The following is a 24,991-nucleotide window of genomic DNA, read 5'->3' on the forward strand; positions in this document are numbered from 1 at the left end:
ATACAAAAAAGACTCAGATTATGTGCAACAAATCCTGTCCTGACCCTGATCAACCTCTCTATAATAATGGGCAAAGGATTGAGAAAGTTGACAGCTTTAAATACTTGGGAGTTCACATAACTGAGGATGGAAGCATGCGCAAAGAGCTCGCAATCCGCCTAGGAATTGCTGGAGCAACTTTTAACATGATGTGTGTTGTCTGGAACTCAACTCTATACACGGTCATAACGAAAAGCCGATTATTCAACTCTTGTATAACGCCAGTACTCCTATTTGGGTGCGAATCTCGGCACCTTACCAAAGCTCAAAACACCAAACTTCTGAGTTTTAAGAGTAAGTGCTTGAGAAGAATATTAGGTATAACGGATACGGCCCTACCCAATGTAGGGAGTACCGCTTTACCCACCGTTAAACTACTGGGAGTTTTACTTAATTCTGACCTTTCTCTTGACGCTCAAATTAGTAGAATGATAAGTTCATGCTTCTACCAGCTGAGACAAATTAAATGCATACGCAAAAATTTGCCGGTTGATGCCGCCCGTCAATTAATAAATGCGTTTGTAGTGTCTAGAGTCGATTATTGTAATAGTATCTATGCAGGTCTACCAATGAACAAAATGACTCGCCTACAATCTGTATTGAATGCTGCAGCGAGACTTATTTTCGGAATCTCGAAGTTCAGTCATATCACTCCACTACTTCGGAAACTACACTGGCTACGTTTTCCGCAAAGGGTCGAATACAAACTCTGTTGGCGTATGTATAAATCACTGCACAACTCTGCTCCGGAATATCTAAGGGAAGTATGCATTCCAGATGAACTAGCTGACAGGTGTCTCACGCTTAGATCAGCTACGTCTACGGCGAGAGGAAAAGTTATTATACCTCTACGCAAACAGCGCACTAAATTTAGTGAACGCGCATTTGCGGTCGCAGGCTCTATGGCATGGAATGCTCTCCCAGCAGAGGTGCGAGGCTGTGAAAGTGAAGTGATGTTTCGGAAAAAACTTAAAACCCACTTGTTCTCTAAATCATTTGAATAAATCCGTAGCATGTGACAGCAAAATAAATTGTTTTAATTAAATTACAAATTTAAAAGCTTCAATTAAATTTATTTAACAATAGAATCACTATGTAAAGCGCCCTTGAGGTATTTTATTACGAAAATGGCGCTATATAAGTTATCCATAATAATAATAATGACGTGGTTCGATTTTATAACTAACAAGTCCGAGAACGGACGCAGCAGCCTTCTATAACGAGCGTCTTGAGGATGCGGCGGTGGACCTGGCTCCGACACGTACTGCGCATGCCTCGGGAGAACCTTAACCCGAGTTGCCTCTTCTTTAAACCTGCGGGCTCACGCCGTCCTGGAAGGCCGTCAATGACGATCTTTAGACTTCATTCGGCGGAATTAATGGACGCTGGATTGACGTGGGAAGAGGCAAAAATACTAGCTGGCGATAGGGTCTCCTGGAGATAACTGGTGATGTCCACATGCTCCACTTAGGAGCGGATGTGGAAAAGAAGAAAAAGAAGAAGAAGATTACTAGCGATTAGATTAGGGTTTTTTGGTTTCCCTTCCCCGATCTTGAGCCGATTCTGAGAAAGACCTTCCCAGTAATTATGCCTTATTTCGCCACCGACTTTCTTATGCCATAATGTATTATTAATTCGGTCGGGAGCGGTTCTTAATTGGTCCACAACTGGTCGAGACTTAGCTGACTTACACCTTACACACCCGCCCGGGAAATAGGATCCGGTCCATTTAAGAGTATATGCCGTCCAAAACCAATTTGATAAATAGCTATTCCACTCGTCCATGCGCTTCGTAGCTGCAAGACGATTGGTAATCTAGCTTTAATATGTAAATGTTACCAAATTTCAACAGTCCACGCGCTCAGTAGCTGCAAGACCTGTTATATTCTTTTAATATATTTTTAAATTTTTTTCATATGTATTTGGACCCCTGTATTTAGTAGCCCTACGTGTCATGTACAAGGCTAAGGTACTCGGAAAAATCGTTTTTGTTTATCTTAGAAATGGGATATTTGATCACTGATTTTGGTTTATTACCTTTATGAGTCCAATCACCATTGTTGCAAAGTCCAAGAACAATGGCGCGTGATGACTACTTATAACGACAGTGTGGATATCTGTTAAAGATATTCCATCTTTCCTTCATTCTGCTTCAAGATTTTGGCGTTGTAAACTGAAAAATGGGCACTGAAATAACAGATGTTCGATACTCTGTAAAAAAATATCATCGCATGGACAATTATCATCATTCCTTGATTTAATTCTATATAGGTAACTTCTCATAGCTCCGCGTCCGGTAAAAATTTAGGTCGTTTCGAAAGTACTTTGGTGATGACGACGGAAGTTTGCTGCATCAGCCAGCGTTGGGTTTAGTGATTTTACCTGTAGAAGAAGCGCGGTAATGATCCTCCCAACGCTGCTGCATATTTTGTTTTATACAGCGTTTAGCAAAGTTAAGAGAAAATTCTGAGAAAAAAGGTGCCGTTCTTTTACATGTTGCGGCTCTTGCTAGTTCATCTGCTTTCTCATTTTCAACGATACCATCTATTAATATTTTAATAACATTTAAAAACAAAAATAATTGTCAAATTAAAACATAATGTAAATGGAGATAGATTTCTTACCGGCCATGCGCTCTGTAGCTGCAAGACGTGCTGTAATCTAGCTCGAATCCGATCCATTTTTACAAGAACAACATGACAAAAAGGCTATACTTATTACCTTCATATGTTTCGATGTAGTATTTAGGAATCACTGTTAAAATAAAATGAATACTATTTACTTAGCTCGTTAATTATACCTTGATAGAGAAGCTTGTGTAGCTTTGGAAACGGTCGGTTGAAACAATAAAAAAGAAGTGGTTCAAAACAAGTTTTTTTGTATGTATTTTATTCAAATGAAATAAATCATAACTGGAAACAAGGAACTAGAATTCCAATCGTCCGTGCGCTCCGTAGCTGCAAGACGTGCTGGGATATTTATTTATTTTACAGCGCTCTTAAGATGATTTTAATAAAAATGGCGCAGTGATCAAACTGTAATATAATAATGAGATTAAAAAAAATAAATCTTTATAATAGATATTAATTACATTCCCAGGAGTTACAACAACTGAATTCGGGACTTAAATAATATAAACATTAATATTTAAAAAACACGTATTGAGAACGACAAAGTAATAAAGCAAGTTAAGCACTTTCATAACTAAATAAAACGCAATAATACATAAGTCAAAAACCGTTTTCTTACAAAAGCAGAATAAATATTTAAAAACGCCTTCGAGAATGAAGTAAGTAATAAATCTTGAGCTAAGGGAGATAAGGTCGTAAATATCACATGCCGACGATGCATTTAGTGGTAGTGATGATTAGAACATATCCATCTCAGTCAGTAAACATCTGGATGCCTAAGAAATGTCGTATGGTACGATGAAACATACAGATCGGGAGCAAGATTTGGATAAACAAAACGTGTGTCGGACCAATTATGGCGTATGCAATAGTGGCGAGGATAAATAAATAATAAAAAAACGAAAACCAAGTAAAGAAGTTTAAAAATAATCTTTTTTTTTTCCTATTGTAAACAAAGATTAATAATACAAATAATGTGACCTCACTATCTCACTACACGTGCCGAGAGCACTCAACAATATACTTTTTAAAGTATATTTTTACTTGTGAGAATAAACAAAAAAGACTTAATATACAGAGATAATTAACAAAATGTTCATACAGTTTTATACACTAAGTATTCAAGTTTATATTTAATTTATGCACTCCTATAATATTTATATTATAAAACGTACAATAAAAGAACAAAAAAATAATAAAAATTCCTCTTTCTCTCTCCTTCCAAACTCATTATCTGATCCCACAATTCTTTATCATTTGATACGTATAACATAATGCACTTACAAAAAATGTTTCATTTTAATATGTGCAAGGCATATCTTCCAATTAAAAAACAGTTGTTATTTTTACATAATTAGGTTTTTTTTTTAATATTTTATTTTAACTTTTGAATGTTTCTAATGATATGTATTTATCTCATTTAAATTATTTAATTTAAATTATTTATTGACAATTCTTGATGGAATTCCATTGTAATGATGTAATAACTTATATTTACATATCTACCAGTCTGAAGATGCCCATTAGAGGGTGAAAGCGCTAATTGGTCAAAATAAATAAGTGGAAGTGTACCAAGTATTTTTTAAATTAATAACTTATATGTAAATATAAGTTATTACATCATCATATATATTTATGGTTTTTTAGTATAAAATTTTGACCAATCTCCTCTTTCGACCAGTCTGTTTTTCGGTTGGCTGAAAGATATTGCTTTTCGCAATAAGTCCGCCAAAGTACCCATTCTTTGTACTAGTTTTTTAAAGTTTTAAATTAATTATACATTTGTGGAGCAGTTGATTTAATATTAGTTTAGGCAAATAAGACAATCTATTTTACTTTTACCCAGCTGACCCAGCTCCACTATCCACTTTTTTTTATAGCCTATTTGAACATTTTTTCATTTCTAATTGTTAGGTATTTTTATTTTAAATCTAGAAGTATGGGCACATAAACATATTTCTGTGTACTCTACGAATTACTTTTTCTTTTTATTATTGTTTTTATCAAAATCTTTAATATGCCAATATAGAAAATGGTGTTCAAAAATGTGGTCGCGTTACACTGAGTAACATTTGATTTCTGAATAAATAAATCAGCCTTGTTTGGTTTCCATAACGTCGTAATTATTTTGTAAACTAGTTTCGGGAGGGCCAACGGCGGCGGGGGGCAGTGGCGGGGGCAGGTATAGGCGGATGGAGTCGGTCCGGTGGTAATGGTGTGTTCAGTTCGAGCCGGGGTAATGGATTCATTATGGTCAACAGCCTCGGGAATGTCTGTATTGATGTTGGGCTGGAGTCGTGCAGCGCCCTCGCGGCCGCGGGTGACGTAGCACCCATTTCGTTCAGATAAATTAATAAAACAATATTCAAATAAGCGCATTACAACAGAGATGGAGATGGGAATATGGAAGTCTAAGGGCCACGGCCTGACTAGAAGATTTATGCACGTTAAATTATATTTATTTAACTTTTTGTATGTAATGTTAATTGTACATTGCCGAATGGCAATATCTTCCAACCAACCAATAATAATAATGGTTTATTAACAAAAATCGGAAACATTCTACGATCCCTCGTATATGTGAAACATTTAACGATAAATTTAATAGTCTAGATATATTTAACACTCCATACAATATGTAAAGAAGAGAATTAATAGGCTTGATTCATGCTCTTCATTCATAATTTATTTAATCATTAAATCTAATGCAATTTTCCACTCTCACTTTCCTTCAATCATCCTTTACCACTCCTTATCAATTTCCTTCTTTTCCTTTCCACTGTCTCCTTGTTTTGTCCATATTTATCTTATTTTAATATATAGTATATTTACTATTTATATAGTTTAAACTTCAAGCCATCTTCGCTTTATTACAGTATTATTTAGTGAATACATATAATTGGATGGCAGGCCCTACTATGTATACATTTTATATAGTTTTTTTTTTTTAAATATTCATTTAACCTGTACATCTGTTTGTATTCGAAATAAATAAAATAAAAATAAAATGAAAAATAACAGTAACTTTATCTACTACATACAAAGTTAGGTAATAGATTTTTCTGGATCATGTTTAGTCTGACTAACTAGGTACAACCATGCGCTCTGTAGCTGCAAGACGCGCTGTTATCTAGCTCCTATATATCATAATTGGAGACGAGAAACTAGAATCCCAACCGTCCATGCGCTGGGATATTTATTTATTGTACATTATAAATCATCCAAACATTATAACCTGTTTTAAGGCAGATATTTTTATGCATAATAATCAATAATATTACTACCTACCTACTAGTTAATTAACTATACGTTACACAATATTAATTTATACTATTTATTATGTAATAATGTTTTTGAGTAAATCTTCCGATTTTTCTCGACTTAAACCCAGTAACCATTTTTTTACAAATATATTAAATTGAATCCGGGTTATGGTTTTGCAATGTTTAGGTAACATATTGAATATTTTGGGGCCCAGAAACCTGAAATTTACAAGTTATTTACAATTTACTTTTTAATTCTAACATTTTTCTCATATCCATATTTTTTTCTTTTTTACTATGCAAAGCTTCACTTTTTGTTTTGCATTGCAGCATGCTATTTTAATTTCTACACGTATACAAAAAAAAGTGTTGTTTATTTATTAATTTAAAAATTAAAATTATTACTCACTATGTTAGTACTTACCTGTATAATTTTTGCAAATGCCCCTTGGGCGTATTATTTTTTTTTTTTAATTTTTTAAAGTATTAATTTATAATTATTTACGTAGGATTCATGGAATCACTTATAAATGACCATATTTTTCAAAAACATATTTTATAATTCGATAATTAGTAAATTAAACCTAACAAACGAATAAATTAAAATCAATAAACACGAATCTAATACCAAGCTTTCTTGTCTTGCAAATAAATATTTCATATCAACCATGTCGGGAATCGAACTAGAGACCTCTCTCATGGTAGGCAAACGCGCTGACCATTGACCGCACGACTCGGTCGGTCACTAGTAAATAATAAATATTTTAAAAGTAAGTGTTTAGTAGCTGATGGACCTTCCATGGTGCCACATTCCGAATTGTTCAATAACCGGTTTCAGTCGTGATCTGAGACGGTCCGTCTGCGAGGAAGAGTAACCATGCCTTTGGGTTCTCTCCCTCCCTTCCTCTCCTACCCCCCCGGTCAATATCTCACCCCCTCCCTCCACCCCGTCCGGCCCAGCTCCCGACGGTGTGTAACATCGCCTGCCTCGGATATTTTTTTATTAATATTATTGTAATTGCTTAATCAGCGTATTCGGGGCTTCGTTGTGTGTGGTTAGCACGCGAAGCTACTGTGCACGCGGCCCTGTGTTCGATTTATCGAATTGTTTCAGATTTTTTTGTATGATTTGTTGCTTGGTTTTAGCAAACATTTAGTGCCAACCGACGGCCGATATGAGCATTAATATTTTGCTAGAAAAAAAAATTGAAAAGAAATATTTACAACCAAAATACTCTTGAGAAAAAACCCGTGTCATTCATATAAAAAAAAGTTTAAACGAAAATATTTTGAATACTCAATTTTATGAAAACGATTATTAAAGGCATAATTTAAAATTGAATGAAAAAAAAAACTAATAAAAAAACACAAAATTTGCCTCGTTTAAAATGCTCAGGTTATATATATTTTTTATAACTAAAATTCAATATTTTTGAATATATTGAATTTTTGTTATTTTTATGTAAAAATTTATTTGTAAAATAAATATAAATAAAATATTTATGGAAAAAGAGCACAAAGCTTGTGTGGTTTAAAATACTTCGGTATATTTATTTTTTAATGAAATATATCTATATTGAATATTTTTCCCGTTCAATCTATAATCTTCAATTTATTAAACGAAATTTTACTTAACCCTTTCAGTCAGAGTGTTCATTAAAATATACACGAATTTTAAGATTTTACTCTCGTACCTTCAAAAATTCAAATGCGGCAAGTTTATTTTTTTGTCTCTTTTTTAATATTCTTCGGTTAGTGGGCATCACACAGAACAGTTCGCTTTTAACTTTGACAGCTCTGCTGGCTCCTGGTTGGTTTGTTTGTTTTGGAGCAAATTCCTGTCATCCTTATAAATATGTAAGGCAAGTGTTAAACATATTTTAGTCAGATTAAATATATTTGATTGAATAAACCAATATAGTAAGATAATAAGAAATTTTAAATGAATTTTGTCGGTTGATGCACGGTTTTAGACCTATTGTTTATAAAAAACGAATGAAGTATATATATTATGTACTAAAGTTATATTATTCAATTCAATTTCAATTGAATTCATTTATTTAAAATAACACATACATTACTATCCAAAATTCAAGACATACATATTATTAAAAGACAAAAAATATATAAAAAGACTCTTGTCAAAATAGTAGATGAATCCTGCCCCGGAAAACCCATTCGGATACATGGAACAGATCAACATCCAGAGCGATGTTGTTCAGCATAGCGGAAGCCTTTCAACGGCAGGGTGCTTCTGTATATCGGAATATGAACTAATCTGTGCTGACGCTGTCTTAGGTAACCATCAAAAACATACAAACCAATGCTCATCATAATCTCAGGATTTTCGACCATACTGCGCAGCAATCGATAAAAATGTGAAGTCAAATACACATTTCTTCTAGTCTGTATATCCTGGATGAACTCGGTCGGGAAGAGCCAAGGGCGATACCCGCACTCTCTCATGTAAAGATATCTCAGAAATTTCCTTTGGATTTTCTCATAAGGGAGTACTTCAGTTCATGTGGCCCCCAAATCATTGAGCCACTCTCGAGTCTACTTCGCACCGAGGAGTTGTAAATAGTTCTCACTATTTCAATTAAAATAAAAATATTTTTACTGTCTTAAAACGGGAAGCTATCTGTTAAGTAAATAACAGCATTTTTCGATACTATTCCTGGCCAATTACCTTTCGTTCCCATCCTTCCTTTGGCCCATCCTTATGGTACATACCTAACATCAAGATAGAAGATATTCAAAATTAGAAGATTCGGATTTAGAACAAAAACAATGCAACATTTTTGACTTCACATAAAATCGGATAAAGAAGTGGTTGAAATCGTCGCGTGTCGTGGAAACAATTGTTATATTTTATACTTCATTTTGTGATCCAGTGCCAGAAATTGAAGAACATTCAGATCATATTAAAGGTAGGTATCCATTCCACGTTCCTATCCTTTCTCAAATATTTCCCAATAACAAAATTGAATGAAATTCGATTTTCATTTACAGTCCGCCTTTTCGTTAACACTATCCCTACCGTTTAAACTACCCTATTAATACCGAAATTAAATAATTCATTTAATACTCACATAATTAAAATATATATAGATATCAAAGTATAAGGATGTTGAATTAATTTCTTTTTACAAGAGTACCAATGGTTAATCTAAATCTTACGAGTCGAAAAGTAATTATATTTTAGTTACATAAAAATTTTAATTAAATTTTGAGCCAGAATACTTCAGAAAATAATCGCTTTTTTGATGATTATTTATTTTACTCATGAAAAAACGTCGTTTTAAAATGGCAAAATGATATAATTTCCTCACTTTTTATTACACTAAATACAGCCTTCATAATAAAAAATCAATGTAAGGTTTTGGAGTTGCCAATTATTCTTCTTGCGGTGCCTTGTCGGGTCCTCCCAACGTCCACTTGACCACTGACCACTTCAGCGAAAGCATCTCGGTCTTGCGCTTTTCTTATATTCCGCAGCCAGGACAACTGCTTATTGTATATACCCGCCATATTGATGATCAGAGTGGTTTCCCGTTGCCTTCTCTGGTGGATTTTTCTGTCGGGTTACCTTCCCTTAGCTGGTCGGTTCTGGTTTGGAGGCGCCAGAAACTCGGCTTTCATCCTCTCGTTATCTGCTGCGATCACACCGCTGTGAGTGTGATCCCATCGCCCAGGGTTCGCGGTGTGGACGGTAACGAGTTGGACTAGTCAATAGTGTTGCCGGCGGAATGCAACTGGGCGTTTGCGGCATTTGATAGAATCACACCCTCCAGTAAAATGTGATTAACTGCGACCCTACTGACAGTTCGAACTAATGTCAATATAAAATCGGTAATTTGATGTTTTAAATATATTTTTTGTTCATTTATTAATAGTTTACGTGTAAATACGTCTTTAAATAAATGTTATTAGTAGAATCGATCTTTTTTTTGCCAAAAACTCCGCCGGATGACATAATCTGTACCTTAAAGGATAAACCACGGTAGTCACATTTGGACTTTTGTTCAGGAAAGCGTTATGTATCAACTGAATGTTTGAAACTTTTTTTAAAACTACAATTATTGGGTTCTGTGAACGGTAAATTCCATAATTTAATGAAATCAAGCAAATATAACTACACAAGCTTCCTTATCAAGGTATAATTTAGTCTTTTAAATTATTTATTAACAATTCTTTATGGAATTCCCTTGTAATGATGTAATAACTTATATTTACATATAAGTTATTAATTTAAAAAATACTTGGTACACTTCCACTTACTTATTTTGACCAATTAGCGCTTTCACCCTCTAATGGGCATCTTCAGACTGGTGAAAATTATACAGTGTAAGGATAATTTATATAAAACTAAATATTATCTTAAGTGTAGGTAAATTTAAAAATAATTTGAATAAAATATAATACGCAATATTTCAATGGAACAGAGTAAGACAAATTATCGAAAAATGTGTTGGCGGTGTACTTTAAGAGAATATTCTATTACATGAAAAATATTTATTGTTTTATTACAATGTACAGGGTCCAACTAAGGGGGCTAATAAGGGTGAGTTTTTAAATTCTATCTTCTGATTTATTAAAATTCTGTCGCTATTATTTTTTATCCTATTTGTTTCTAAAATTTCCAATCTATCTAACTTTTGACCTTTATGTCCTACATGTAAAATTTTTATGTTTTTTGATTTGTCAAAAGTATGTTTCAATTCATTAAATGTGATGCATAGTTTGATATGTCGTTATTTAATCTATGTGAAGCTAAATGTTCTTTCACTCTATATTTAATTGCTCTCCCGCTTTGTCCTACATATGAACCAGGACAAGTACATGTTAATTCGTATATTCCGCTATTTTCAAATTTGTCGACCTGATCTTTACTATTAAATAATGTTTGGCCCAAAGTTTTTTTTTGCGCTAATTGGTTAAAATAAATAAGTGGAAGTGTACCAAGTATTTTTTAAATTAATAACTTATATGTACATATAAGTTATTACTTCAGTATAATTTAGTTTACTCAAGGCACTCTCTTAATACCCATCCACAATTCCTCTTTCTTCTCTAACTCATATAGTGTCCATGCGGCTCGACTGTGGAATCATCTCCCATCCACCATCAATGATGTTACTACATTATCTCTGTTTAAATCACGTCTGAAGAAACATCTCCTTTGTCTTCCTTAATCTCTCCTCCTTTCCTTTTCCCTCTTTATAATAGTTTAGAGTAATAGTTTCGATTTAAGGTAATTTATAAACAAATACGTTTATTTCTATTTTTATATATCTTTGGCTTATTAGCTTAGCAATAAATTACAACGAACTTCCATCAAGAATTTTCACTTACAAACTTAAATGTTTTATATCTTTAGCTTTTTATTTTTTTTTCTATTGAATATGTTCTGTGACTTGAATTATAAAAATAAAACTTTTATTTTATTGGTTGGTTGGAAGAAATTGCCATTTGGCAATAAGCCCGCCAATGTACAAAAAATTAAATAAATAAATAGTGTATTACACCTTGATAAGAAACCTCGTGAAGGTTCAAAACCGATCGGAAATAAAATAAAATGATTAAAAACGCATTGTTTTAATTTCAATTTAAATTGTAACGAATAATCACATTGGTGCTTCAAATATAAATTGTATTTTTAAAATGGTATCTAATCGTGTCACTAATTGGACAACATCGAAGCGTTTGACTTTTATGTATCCAAAGTATAAAAAGTGGGAACGTGCTAAAGCCTTTAACACACCCCAGTGTGTACAAGCTGTGTTCATATATGCGGTATGTACACAGTATGGGAATAATTGTATCTCGCCAGTGTGCGCAAGCGCTGACTGACTCGTTACTCGTTACACGTCGCGTGGACACCCTACATGGCGTGCCTACTTGCCTCACAACGCTATTTTCCATACAATAGCCAACGGAGGCTGCCTGTAGGGTGACCGCATTTTCACATTTCATCATCGTCATTCCCTTTCCGCACGCAATGGTGCATGGAGCACTGCACTGGTACTCCTACGGCGGCGTACCGTGATCATTTTCAAGGTAATTGATGTTAATTTGAGATATTATGAATATGTTGATATAATATCATATAAGACTATTAATGAACATATTACAACAGAGGTGAAGAACATTTTAGAAAAGGTAATATAGAAGTCTAGGCATCTACCGGGCTTACGACCTGTCATTGGCTGGTTTGAGTGGCCAATTTACACACTGTGTAACATTCACCATTCTGCCCATATTTGAACATATATATTCCTCAATTCTGTCATCTGTTGTTGTTTGTGAAGTTAAAGAGCTGAAACCTTTATTTATGCGGGTGAGATTTGTGTAATTGAATTATTTCACCTACATACTAGGCAACGCCTGAAAATGATTTTTTTTTCAATTTCTAGACTTCTTCATGGACCAGGTGGATTTATCAACAATATTTTGAGTTTATTCAAATTTCTGTAGACAAGGACTGGATTTAACTCCCTGGGGAGCTGTTAATATTATATAATATTAATGAAGCTTAATAAATGAACATATTCCAGTTTATCGAAATAATTATCCGTTTTTTATATTTATATTGTTTAAAAAGTAAAATAATCAGTACATATAATCTTACTCGTTTTTTTTTAAAGAAAAATAACGGATTTATTTAAAAATATATTATTAAATTTAACTTTGTTTCCTTGAATGCGTGTTTTTTTTTTCTTTATTTTAACCTGTTGCACATAAAATAAATTGTTCATTGGTGGATTTATTGCCAAATGGCAACTTACTGATAAAATAAAGGTGTTCTTTAGATAATTTAAGTCTTCTTATTGCTCTAAAAACCTTATTATTTATAAAGTACTAATGTTGTATTAATTTTCTTATTTATTATTACTTATATATATTTTGAACGTAAAATTTTCTCATGTAAATTGTTATATTTTATTGAGAGATTATATATTTCTGCCATACTTTTTTTGATTTTTTATATTCACTAAATTGTTAAGCATTAATTTTTTATTTTATTTATTTATACATACATTTCATATGTTATAAAATAGCATAAAAAGCTCTCAAAAAAAAATCTGCTTGTACTAGGAGTAGGCTCAGTATATGAAGGGTCGGCAAGCCAGAAATATTAGCATGCCTAAAGCTAGGGTTTCCTAGGACAGCGGTGCCCGTATCTTAACGGCCGTAGTGAACGGTGATGCGGCGGATAGCCGTCGTAACGGTGCCGAGAGAGTGGTTTCCTATGAAAAAGGTGTTATCAACACCGTTTAACACTGTTTTCCTAGGAAACCACACTCTAGTCACCGTTAAAACGGCAGTCCACTGAGTGATAGGGCACTGCTGTCCTAGGAAACCCTAGCTTAATGTTGCAATCGGCTCCTATATGGGCAAATGCCTGTTCTAATAAACCGATTTATTGCGGCAAATATGGTTATCGAATAAGTTTCTCATAAATAAAAATAATATTGAAGAAATAGAAAGACAGTTATAGCCTAAAAGAGAATATATATATGTATACAGTTTACGTCAATATAAAAATAAAATTATATAAATATATACATATATATATTATATAGGCCTTACTTGTAAATAGGGTATAAAGTTAAGCTTGAGAATAGTGGTAGGATAATGATGGTATAGCAAAAAATATTACTTATAAACCTCGTATAGAGTGAACTCTGTTTGAATCTGGGATAGCGACCATAGAAACTTATACCTGCACATTATGTGGTATAACGCTGGAATTAGCACGCGATCAGTCAAAAGTCATATTTTTCGGTAATCAAAATGGATAGTTAATCAGATTTTTTTTCAATTTTAAACAATTTCGAAGTACTGTGACCTCCTTCAAGTGATTTTTAATAATTTGTTTTAATTATATCTAAAATGTTATAGGTTTGTACGTATTTTAATTAATTGTGATAAAAAAAACACGAATTAACTAAAAAAATCGTTTTTACTTTCTCCTCTTTTTCCCAATTTTGATTTATTTTTCTAACGGTTTTCACCGTGTTCTCCATTGCACTGACAGTAGTCTCGATTTGACTCTGACGTTTGTTTGTTGTTTTTATAAAAGTAACTGCGCACGCGCACATATCAGTGTTGACTGTTTAAAAAAATAAAATAAAATAACCCGTGAATTGTTATTCCGGGTAGTAAATATTTTTATAAGTAAGCTTTTTTTATATCGGTTATAAATAGTCTAATCGGGTATAGTTATTTCTTAATGTAAACCTGGTATAAAAAAATCTAATTAGAGGGCTGTACTACATAATTATTGTTCACTGCTGTGATTATTTCTTCAAAACATTTTTTTGTACAAGGTTCTCAAAAGCTTCGGTGACTTTTAAAAAAATAAAACGACTCATAACTTTTGTTTTATTGATTGTATGGACGTGGTTACAGTATTGAAAGTCCCAACCGCTTACCCGAATCCGTTTTAGAGGTCTCAAGACGTCAATTCATTTCCGCACACTCCAAAAACAAAATTTAAGCTTTAACAATAATGCTTTCAATGTGCCTATTGCTGTCTGTGCACCTTTGTGTATTCAGTTAATTTGTCTGTCACCCTCAATCTCATTTTACCGATTCTGACGGCGACGGGGTATGTTAGTTCATTAGCAAATGAATCAAGTGAGGCTGAGCCTCACTAAGAAATCATTGCTATTCACCAGCACCATTAAATATGTATTTTAATTCGCATTATATCAACACATTATGAAGATAAAAAACTAGCAACCAATATAAAAATGCTCAAAGATGCCTACGAACACGGTCCGTACTGTGTTATTTACTGTAGGTACCTTCTTAACTTTTACGCATATTATACTTATCCTTTAAATCTGAGCTTGACTAGACATTTGGTATCAAAGACGCCACTGCTACTACTACTACTACTACCATCACGCCATTTCCCCGTAGGGGTAGGCAGAGAGAATGGACCGCCACACACGTCTATCCTGGCATACATTCCTAGCTTCCTCCACATTCATACATCTTGTCATACATGCCCTTCGGCTCAGTGTGCTTTTGACATGACCAGACTTAAGATTTTGGTTTATCTGATCATGCCACGTCTTCCTCGGTCGTCCTCGTCTCACGTTACCATTCATTTTCGACATACATACTTGTTTTACCATTCTTCCGTCGTCCATTCGTTCTACGTGACCATATCATCTCAGAGACCCTTTCTTAATCTTATAAATTATACTTGAATCAGATTTTCACTCTCGCCTGATTTCATCATTCGTAGCCCTGTCATACATTGATTTCCCACACATTCGGCTTTCATCCTTACTCTGCCAGTTCCATGTTTCAATTCCATACATAAGTGCTTGGACTAAAACTCCGTTGTGCACTGCCAGTTTAGCTTCGATTGACATATTTTTATTAGAAATTACTGTGCTTAGTGCTCCGTTCATTTTGTTGCCCGCATTCACTCTTCTTACAACATCGTTTTCTACTCTTCCAACAACAACAACAACAAACCATCACGCCGTTTCCCCGTAAGGGTAGGCAGAGAGGATAGAACGCCACAACACTCTATCTTTGCATACAGATCTCGCTTCCTCTACATTCATACATCTTCTCATGCACGCTCGCCGATTATTCCGACTTTTGACATGTCCATCTTTAAGTATTTGTTGGATTTGGTCATGCCATGTCTTTCTCGGTCTTCCTCTATTTCTGCATCCATCAACATTCGCATAGTAAATATTCTTAGCCGTTCTTTCGCTGTCCATTCGCTCTACATGTCCAAACCGGCGCAGAGCTCCTTTCTTGATTTTGTCGATAATGCTTGTCTCAGCCTTACATAATGTACGGATCTCAACATTTGTGCATCTATCGTACATAGTTTTACAACACATTTGCCTGAGAGATCGCATTTCGACAGCATTCAGCCTACTTTCATCCCTGTTTTTCCAAGTCCATACTTCGTTCCCACACATCAGGGACGGGACCAGGACTCCGTTGTGAACTGCCAGTTTTACCTCTTGTGACAAACTCTTCCATCTCTTGAAAACATGCTTTACACAAATTCTTCTACTTGCTCTAGACATTCGTTGTTTACATTTATTATGCAGTCAGTAACCTCACTATCCCTTTCAAATACCATCACTTTTGACTTACTTTCGTCCATCGCCAATTCGCTCCCCAGGCATACATCATACATTCATTCTTTATCAATTCGTACAGAGCCACCTCTTCACGTTATTTGGCCTGTTCCATAGACAGAGCCGTGTGGTTACTGCAGGATTCGAGATGAAGATATTCGCTCGCCTCGCTTCAGGAATATATGAATAGCTATACCTCTACCCGTACAATAATACATACAGTAGCCGCTCTCGGGAGCCGGTAGTCTGTGGACAGCGGACAGCGGACAGCGGCCATACCATGTCCGGTCGGCGGCGGTGGTCGAATGGTGTTAGCGCTGATGGCGTAATCCTGTAACACGTCTGCCGTCGTACCACTCATCCCGCAATTGGACACGTACAGAAATAAAGAAAAATGTCAGAGCAGTAATAAAACAGTGTTTTTCAGCTCATAACTTTAAAAGTTCTGAGAGGACTATACAAACATTATTTTTCTTTCACAAAAATTTTCCTGTTTTTTCCTTTGATAGCGCACAAATCGATTCACTTCAAAATTTTGCGCATACCAGAATTATAATTATTATTATCGATAACTTATACAGCGCCATTTTCGTAATATAATACCTCAAGGGCGCTTTACAAAGTGATTATATAAAGATGTAAATTTTATTTATTTATTTATTTACACCTTTTATCAAAATACAATTTTACGTTCACTTTGCCCAGCTAACAAGGGTACATACCCCGTTCCAAGCTAGGCAATTACATTCTTAAATACGATAATAGTTTAATATATAGATAACAAATTAATAGAAAGCAGACAAATAAAATATAAACCTAATCGTATACACATTTTGATACATTTACATACACACATACACATATATACTATATATATACACACACATACATACACCCATGCGCATACACATACATACATTCATAAAAACATAGACAGTAAACTTTACAGTTAACTTTGACAGTTAATAGACAGACAATTTAATTTTAGCTTTTTCAATTTAAGAAAAATAATGTACTTAGTCACCACATGCTAAGGATTTATTCAAATGATTTAGAGAACAAGTGGGTTTTAAGTTTCTTCCGAAACATCACTTCACTCTCACAGTTCGCACCTCTGCTGGGAACATTCCATGCCGTAGGGCCTGCGACCGCAAATGTGCGTTCGCCGAATTTAGTGCGCTGTTTGCGTAGAGGTAAAATTACTTTTCCCTTCGACGTAGATGCAGCTGGTCTAAACGTAAGACGTCTGTCAGCCAGATCATCTGGAATGCAGATTTCCCTTAGATATTCTGGAGCAGAGTTGTGCAGTGACTTATACATAAGCCAACAGAGTTTGTGTTCCACCCTCTGTGGAAAACGTAGCCAATGTAATCCAGAATCCAAAAACATATCTATACATTTTTATTTTTTTATTATTATTTAATAGCATAATTATACATTTTTACAATTTAAAAAAAAAATCACTTGTTATATTTTTACTAAAACTAAAATCCCACCAAGCCACTTTTTGTAGCTTGTTGGTGATTATTTAAACAATAAGTTATTTTGTTATTTAAATAATAAGTCTATATAAACTCTTTTGTCCGTATTTTTTTTTTTTTTTTATATATTTGCTTTATTTATTTGATTAATTTAGTTTATTTATTTTTATATTTTTTAATATTTTTAATTTTAGTTTTGTTTTTTTTTTTAACATAAACAAAGTGGGAGAGCAATTTGAAATACTGAAATAACATTTTGCATCACATTTAAATGAATTGAAACATATTTTTAACGAAACAAGACATGGAAATTTTACACGTAGAACATATAGATCCAAAGTTAGAGAGATTAGAATTTTTTTAAGTAAATACAATAAAAATGAATAGCTATAGAACTTTAATAAATTAGCAGATATAATTTAAAAACTAACTCTTATTAGCCCCCCTAGTTTGACCCTGTATATTGCAATAAAACAATAAATACTTTTATAGAATGGAATCCTCCCTTACAGTACACCGCCAACACATGTTTTCAATAACTTCCCACTCTGTTTTCTTGAGATATTATGTATTGTGCCTCTTTCGGTATATTTTATAGACGCATCCACACCTAAGATTATATTTTATTTCATATTACTATCCGAACACTGTATAATATTTACCAGTCTGAAGATTTTTGTTTTTTTTTGCACCACAACAGGTCAGGAGCCCTAATTACAGTGGTGAATTACGTTACAGAATACCCAGGCTTGAAAAAAATCACATTTAATTTTTGTGTTCTCACCGGGACCTTCCGTGTGCGAGTCAAGCGTCTTGACCACTGGACCACGGAGGCCGAAAATGCCTATTGGAGAGTGATAAGTCAAACAAATAAGTGGAAGTGTGCAAAGTATTTGAAATTTGTAACTTGCGTTTAAATATCAGTTATTATAAAACAAGGCGGCCTCCGTGGTGTAGTGGTCAAGACGCTTGACTCACGCATGGGAGGTTCCGGGTTCGATTCTCGGTGAGAACACAAAAAATAATTAAAATGTGATTTTTCTTAAGCCTGGGTGTTCCGTGATATAATTCACCACTGTAATTTGGCCTCCTGGCCTGTTGTGGTGCAAAAAAATATATATTTATAAGTCTAAAACACAATATTCAGACTCTATCTTTGTCTTAAAAGGCAAATTGATGATGTTTTTATATTTTTACTAAAATAAAGCCAGTAAAGGGTTTCACAAAAATACAGTTTTAAAAATCCAGTGAAGCTAGTAAAAGAAAACACTAAAAAATAATTATGTGTATGTAGGAGGGTGCGTGGGTATGGGAGTGAGGTTTGGTTTGGTGAATGAGTGTGCATGTGTTTGATCATGCGTGAGTATATAAGAAATTATAATGTAAAAACAATTGAATGAAAAACAAACAGCAAAATTATTTTGTTGAAAAAATAACACAATCTAACTTCAATAAAAAATACTCCCAATAAACCTATTTCTAACCTTCGTTTTTTGTTATTTTTTTCAGATAATACTGCATTCTTACTACACTCAGCAAGATGGCAAAGAAAACAGCACAAAAATGCTAATCACCACTAGAGAACCAATGTGGAAAGTCAGATCACATCGCTGCGTCCTTTCCAAGAAGATATCCATACTCTTCATCACCTGACATACCACATCTTCATGGCAGCGACTCCAACAACTCACACGCAAAATGATTCGAAAGAAACGGGCGAAAATTTAATCGGAGACAAAAAGTGGTACAATTATTTTTCATAAGCCCGAGAACGGACCCTTGTGGTACACCGCTGTGTGCGGTGAACTCATCAAACCAAGCAGTTTTGTGATCAATTTCCAGTAGTGTACAGTTTTGTTAAGTGGTTGTATTTTGTGCAATTGACTATTGGTTTTGTTTTAAAGATACTGGATCTACCTCTCTAATTTAGTTGTAAAAATTGATAGGCGGTGCTTAAAATTTATTTTGACTTTTCTTATTTGTTTTTTTTTGCTTCGTGGGAATAGTTTTGTGTGATCAGTCTGTGTTTTCGTACATTCCACTTTGTGGATTCACTGGATTACTCCTGAATTCTCCGGCTGTTTCTTGGGTTTGGATTGGCCAGTGCTGGCACGATAGGCGGGCCAATCAGAATGCCGGACAGGGAGGCGGGCCCTCCGCCGCCCATCCAGTTTCCTTCCGCCTTTGCCGCCTTCCACGCCCCGCCCTTGTGGGATCCTGCGCCCTTTCATCATGCACCCCAGTAAGTCACAATCAATTTTTGTACAAACTGTTTTATTTCAGAGCCGACAATTAACCGTTTATTGGGTTATTGTTTATTTATTAGGAACACTATAGAACATAAATATACTAACGAATAAGTGTTAAAAAATATACATTAAATTTTATAATTTACCAATTCGGAATTCACGTATAATAAATAACATAAACATCTTAAGATGTACGTAAATTATTTATATTTATAGTTTTTTTTTTAAATCAGAAAGTTTCATATTAAAAAAGGAATTGGTCATTTAAAAAAAACACGAATTTATGGTTGCTAGCTATTACACCATGTTTTCATTCTTAGAAGGCTACCCATATTTATTTTTAAAAAAATATTATGTACAAATATGGGCTGAATTGTGAATGTTACACAGTGTATAAAATGACCACTTAAACCAGTCAATGACAGGTTATAAGTCCTGTAAATGCCTAGACTTCCACTCATCTCTAAAATGTTCCCCTCTGTTGTAATATTTTAATCTAGAGGGTGAAATCCAATCTTTGTCCTCAGTTTTGAGATACCATCACAATATGTTAAGAATTCGGCGGATTAAATCAATTTGTTTAATTATTTTTTATTATTAATTGACGAGGTCTCGAATTGATGTGGCTACCGAATCTTTATTGGAAGATGAAAAGACTGATGTTGATTTTAATTTTATGAGTGCAGAGGTCGATGTACTACGTTTAGAAGTAGTAACTAATTCTGAACCTGATTTGATTAGCTCTCCAATTAATGTCGGCATCCTCTCCAGATATGGAAGATTGCCTGATCAAAATAGCAACATTAAATTTCTTGCCCGATTAATAAAAATTTATCACTACTACTACTACCATCAAGCTATTTCCCCGTAGGGGTAGGCAGAGAGGTTGGACCGCCACACACGTATATCCTGACATACATTCCTGCCTTACATTCGTACATCTTGTCATACATGTCCTTCGATTGTGACGGCTTTTTGACGATACTAGACTTGAGATTTGGGTTTATCGGATCATGCCACGTCTTTCTTGGTCGGCCTCGTCCTACGCTACCATTAATTCTCCTATATATAGTATTGTAGCTTTGACGTGATTAGGAAAATGTCACATAGTACGAATACCGATAAAAATATTAAATATGAAATGGATTACGAATAGTTAATTATATTATCAAAATAAAAATGAATATTAGGGTGAAATATATATATATATTTTTTAAATACGTAAATAGCAAAACTTGACACGTTTGGCCTTGATAGTTGTGACGTCAAGATTCGTGACAATGTTCTTAACAAATTTGAAGTACAAAAATGGTCAGGAACAAATAAACATGAATCGTGACGTATTAGGGGCGTGGCCAATGGAATGACCGTTTTTGCGGGAATTTAAAATTACAAATTAAAAAATACTTTTTTTACTGGACAGTATTTCATTGACCTTTATTTCTTTATAAATAATAATAATAAACAAACCTATACAGGTTTATTCTCCTTTTATTTATAATTTTTTACCAGTGACCGGGTTTCGTCGTGACCGACATCGTCAGACTGGTGGTAGACTATGAACTACCAATCAGCGGCCCCTGTAATAGTTTTAGTAAAACTTAAATACTATAAAAATTCATAAAATTATATCATGTTCATCTGTTTTTATTATGTAGATTTAAACAAAACTTAAATTATACTTAAATTATTTCAATTTAAACTCTTTTATGTCCAAAATTATATACGAGTAAAATAATTATTTACAACCCCTGCTTCACTTATATATAACATAGAAATTTGTTTAGTCTCCTACCAGTCTGACGATGTCGGTCACGACGAAACCCGGTCACTGGTAAAAAAATATAAATAAAAGTGGAATTAAACTGTACACGTATTTTTAATTTTATAATTAAAATGCATTTCCACCAAGAAATATCAGTAGAAAAACTCAATACTTTAAAAATGTTTTAAAAAAAAAAGTGGTATTTGCCTATTACAGAAAAAAAACTTTTAATGCTTCAAGAGTATTATTCAACTAGATTTATGAAAGGATATTGATAAAATATCTGTTACAGGCGCACAGGCGTAGGATTTTCAAATTTTCAATTGAGGATTTCAATCAATGAATATACCTTAGTTATTCACGTAACTATATTTATAGAAATAACAGTTCAATCATCAGTAATATTGCTTCTGTTAGAATGATGTAGTGATGATTATTATATTTGACCCTTAAATGGCAATTTAACCATTCTTGTGTTTTTTACCAAATGAGTGGTATAACTGCTGACTGTCTTCTATATACGGATGATGCCGTGCTTCTTGCTAACAGCGAAGAAGACCTGCAATTCTTGGTAACCAAAGTCTACGGTGTATGAAAGAAAGGCGATTTGCTTATGAATGTTGATCAATCGAAAATGATGGTTTTTGAAAGGGATGAAAATATAACTAAATGTGAGATCAGTCTGCTCAATGAGAGATATTCTGAATCAGGTATAAAAAAATGTGTATCTGGGAAGTATGTTTACTAGGGATGGAAAGAACGAGAAAGATATTGAAAGGAGGGTGAGTGCCGGGAACAGGGTGAACGGTGCACTGAAATTTACTTTGGCAAACAAATGTTTATCGCAGGAGGCCAAACTAGCAGTTCACAAAGTAGTTCTAGTGCCAACTCTAATGTATGGGAGCGAAGTATGGAATTGGAAAAATGATGATAAAAGTAGGTTAAATGCTGTCGAAACGTGATCCCTCGGGTGAACGTGTGGTAAAACTATGTACGATAGATGCACAAATGTTGAGATGTTTTTAAAAGTAGGAATAACTCTGCCTACGGGGAAACGGCGTGATGGTTTGTTGTTTGTTTCGTTTTGTTTTACGTACTGCCATATGAGCAATTAATGTTTCTCGTAGTTTTGACATGAACCGCTAAGTAAAGTTGGCAAGCGTCGAGCCGCAGTGGGTGCATGGCCCAGCCGACCACATGGCTTCTCTTAATGACAATTGAACGTTCTTATGCTGAAAGCAGCAAGCCTTAGAAAATTGGTATGTAACCACTTACCGTCTTTTCTATGTCTACCGGTTTCGAGACGCACCCGTCTCTTCGTCAAGACACCAATTAAACCAGCATGAAAAACCCACTATATTCACTTTTACCATAGTTGTTGCACATAAATATACAAATAATAAAGCGTTATTAGTAAATAATATGGAAATATTTCATTTTAAGCTTTTTAAAAAAAAAGTTATTTTGATCAATAATCAAACAACCTTTCAACATAGCCTGTTATACAATGTACTATTGTAATGGTACACCCTAAAATTATTAAACTCACGCCCCTCCCTTTATCTCCTCCCCTTTTTTTCAACTATTTCGCAAACATTTTTTTAAAAATAATCTAATCAGTGCATGTGCTTATTGAAATGCATGACGTGTTGGTTTTATATTTTCGTACAACAACTATGGTAAAGGCGTATATATAGTGGGTTTTACATGTTGGTTTAGTTGGTGTCCTGAAGAAGAGACGGGTACGTCTCCAAACCGGTCGACATATAAAAGTCGGTAAGAGATTATAATAGTAGCTATTTTCATATTAAAAATGTTTTATTTATATGTTACCACTGTTACCAGTACTTATTAGTCGTGAGCTATCTCATGTATTTGTCTTTCTCAACTAACCGGGCATAAATGAGAGATTCAGGGAAGAGAGCGACACACAGAATAGATTTCACAGTAGACCTATATAATCAGTCCGTGCTTTAAGCTTGCCAATGCCGATGTGATATGTCGTGATGACACTTACACCCCACCTTGCTTTCGGGGACATCTTTTTAGCTTGGATTTGTATAGAGCGTCATCTGTATATATTATGTCTCAATGACGACACGTTCTATTGCCAAAACCTAATATTTCGCCGTCTTGGCTTTAGATACTCGACGGTCTGTGTCCGGTGCCCGTCGGGGTGTGCGAGTACAGGTACCCGGTACCCGGTGCTGCACACACCTACAGAGATCCACACACAAGTCTGTTGTAGGGAGTAATATAATAGCGAGTACCCGAACATCGGTGGTAATATCACCACATAAACTGCGTCTGCGTCCTCGGGATGTTTGTTGTTTGCTTGTTCAACTGTCTGAAGACCTCAAACTGTGGTGCACCTTTAAATATTTCACCAAAAAACTTAATTGATTAGATTAACTCTTAAAATTCCTAACATACCATTTGTTTTATTTTTTAAAAATGTATTTGGACCCCTGTATTTAATAACCTTACGTGTCATGTACAAGGCTAAGAAGGTACCCGGAAAAAATCGTGATAATCTTGGAAATGGGATGTTCGATCACTGATTTTGGTTCATTACCTCTATGAGTATTAAGTCCAAGAACAATGGCGTGTTATAACTTCTTTTAACGACAGTGTGACTATCTGTTACGGACATTCCATCTTTCGTGCATTTTGCTTCAAGATTATGACGTTGTAAACTGAAAAATAGGCACTGAAATAACAGATGTTCGATACTCTGTGAAGAAATATCATCGCATGAACAATAGTCATCATTCCTTAATTTTAAGATAACTTCTTATAGCTCCGTGTCCGGTCAAAATTTGGGTCGTTTCGAAAGTACTTCGGTGATGACGACGGAAGTTTGATGCATCAGCCTGCGTTGGGGAAAACATTTTAGTGATTTTACCTGTAGAAGAAGCGCGGTAATGATCCTCCCAACGCTGTTGCGTGTTTTGTTTTATACAGCGTTTAGCGCCGTAAAGGTGCCGTTCTTTTACAACTAAGAAAGTATTAAATACTGTAGTGAAACACATATTCTAAACATTGTTTTTGATCTAATGGAATATTACCCAAGGGTATCAAGTCTTCCGGGGAAAATGTTAAAAATAGTTGTTATGCTTATAATGCACAAGGTTTATATTCCGCAAGCAATTTTTATCCTTTTTTATCAATTACTGAGTAGATTATGATTAATCAGATTAAGATCAGATTTCGTCTTTCAACCGTTTTTAAGAACGCCAAATTAAAACACTTTGCAGATTGAAATTAAGGATAACGTTATAAATAGAAACCCTACTTTCTAAAATTTTACGGTTATTGGTAGTTACAGTAGTTACTTTTTAAAAGATAAATAATATTTTATTCTAAAATATGAAGATGAAGAAAGGAGCTATTGCTCTTAACTCCCAAAGCCTGCTAGGTCAAATGAGCCAAATGAGGAT

The 24,991-nt window shown here is 34.3% G+C and overlaps 1 protein-coding gene across 2 annotated transcripts in view; it reads left to right on the forward strand.

The window, feature by feature from the left end:
* LOC148277371 (uncharacterized) overlaps positions 1-24,991 on the forward strand; it is a 205,805-nt gene that overhangs the window by 53,806 nt on the left and 127,008 nt on the right. For both annotated transcript variants that reach the window (XM_088232949.1, XM_088232950.1), the window contains exon 2: positions 19,047-19,779. In XM_088232949.1, the coding sequence (XP_088089075.1) occupies positions 19,670-19,779 (110 nt within the window). In that variant the 5' untranslated portion in view covers positions 19,047-19,669. The remainder of the gene's footprint in view (positions 1-19,046; positions 19,780-24,991) is intronic.

The sequence above is a fragment of the Micrasema longulum genome, unplaced genomic scaffold (assembly GCF_059751315.1).
Source record: "Micrasema longulum isolate JH-2025_06_02 unplaced genomic scaffold, ASM5975131v1 h1tg001042l, whole genome shotgun sequence".
Lineage (NCBI taxonomy): Eukaryota > Metazoa > Arthropoda > Insecta > Trichoptera > Brachycentridae > Micrasema > Micrasema longulum.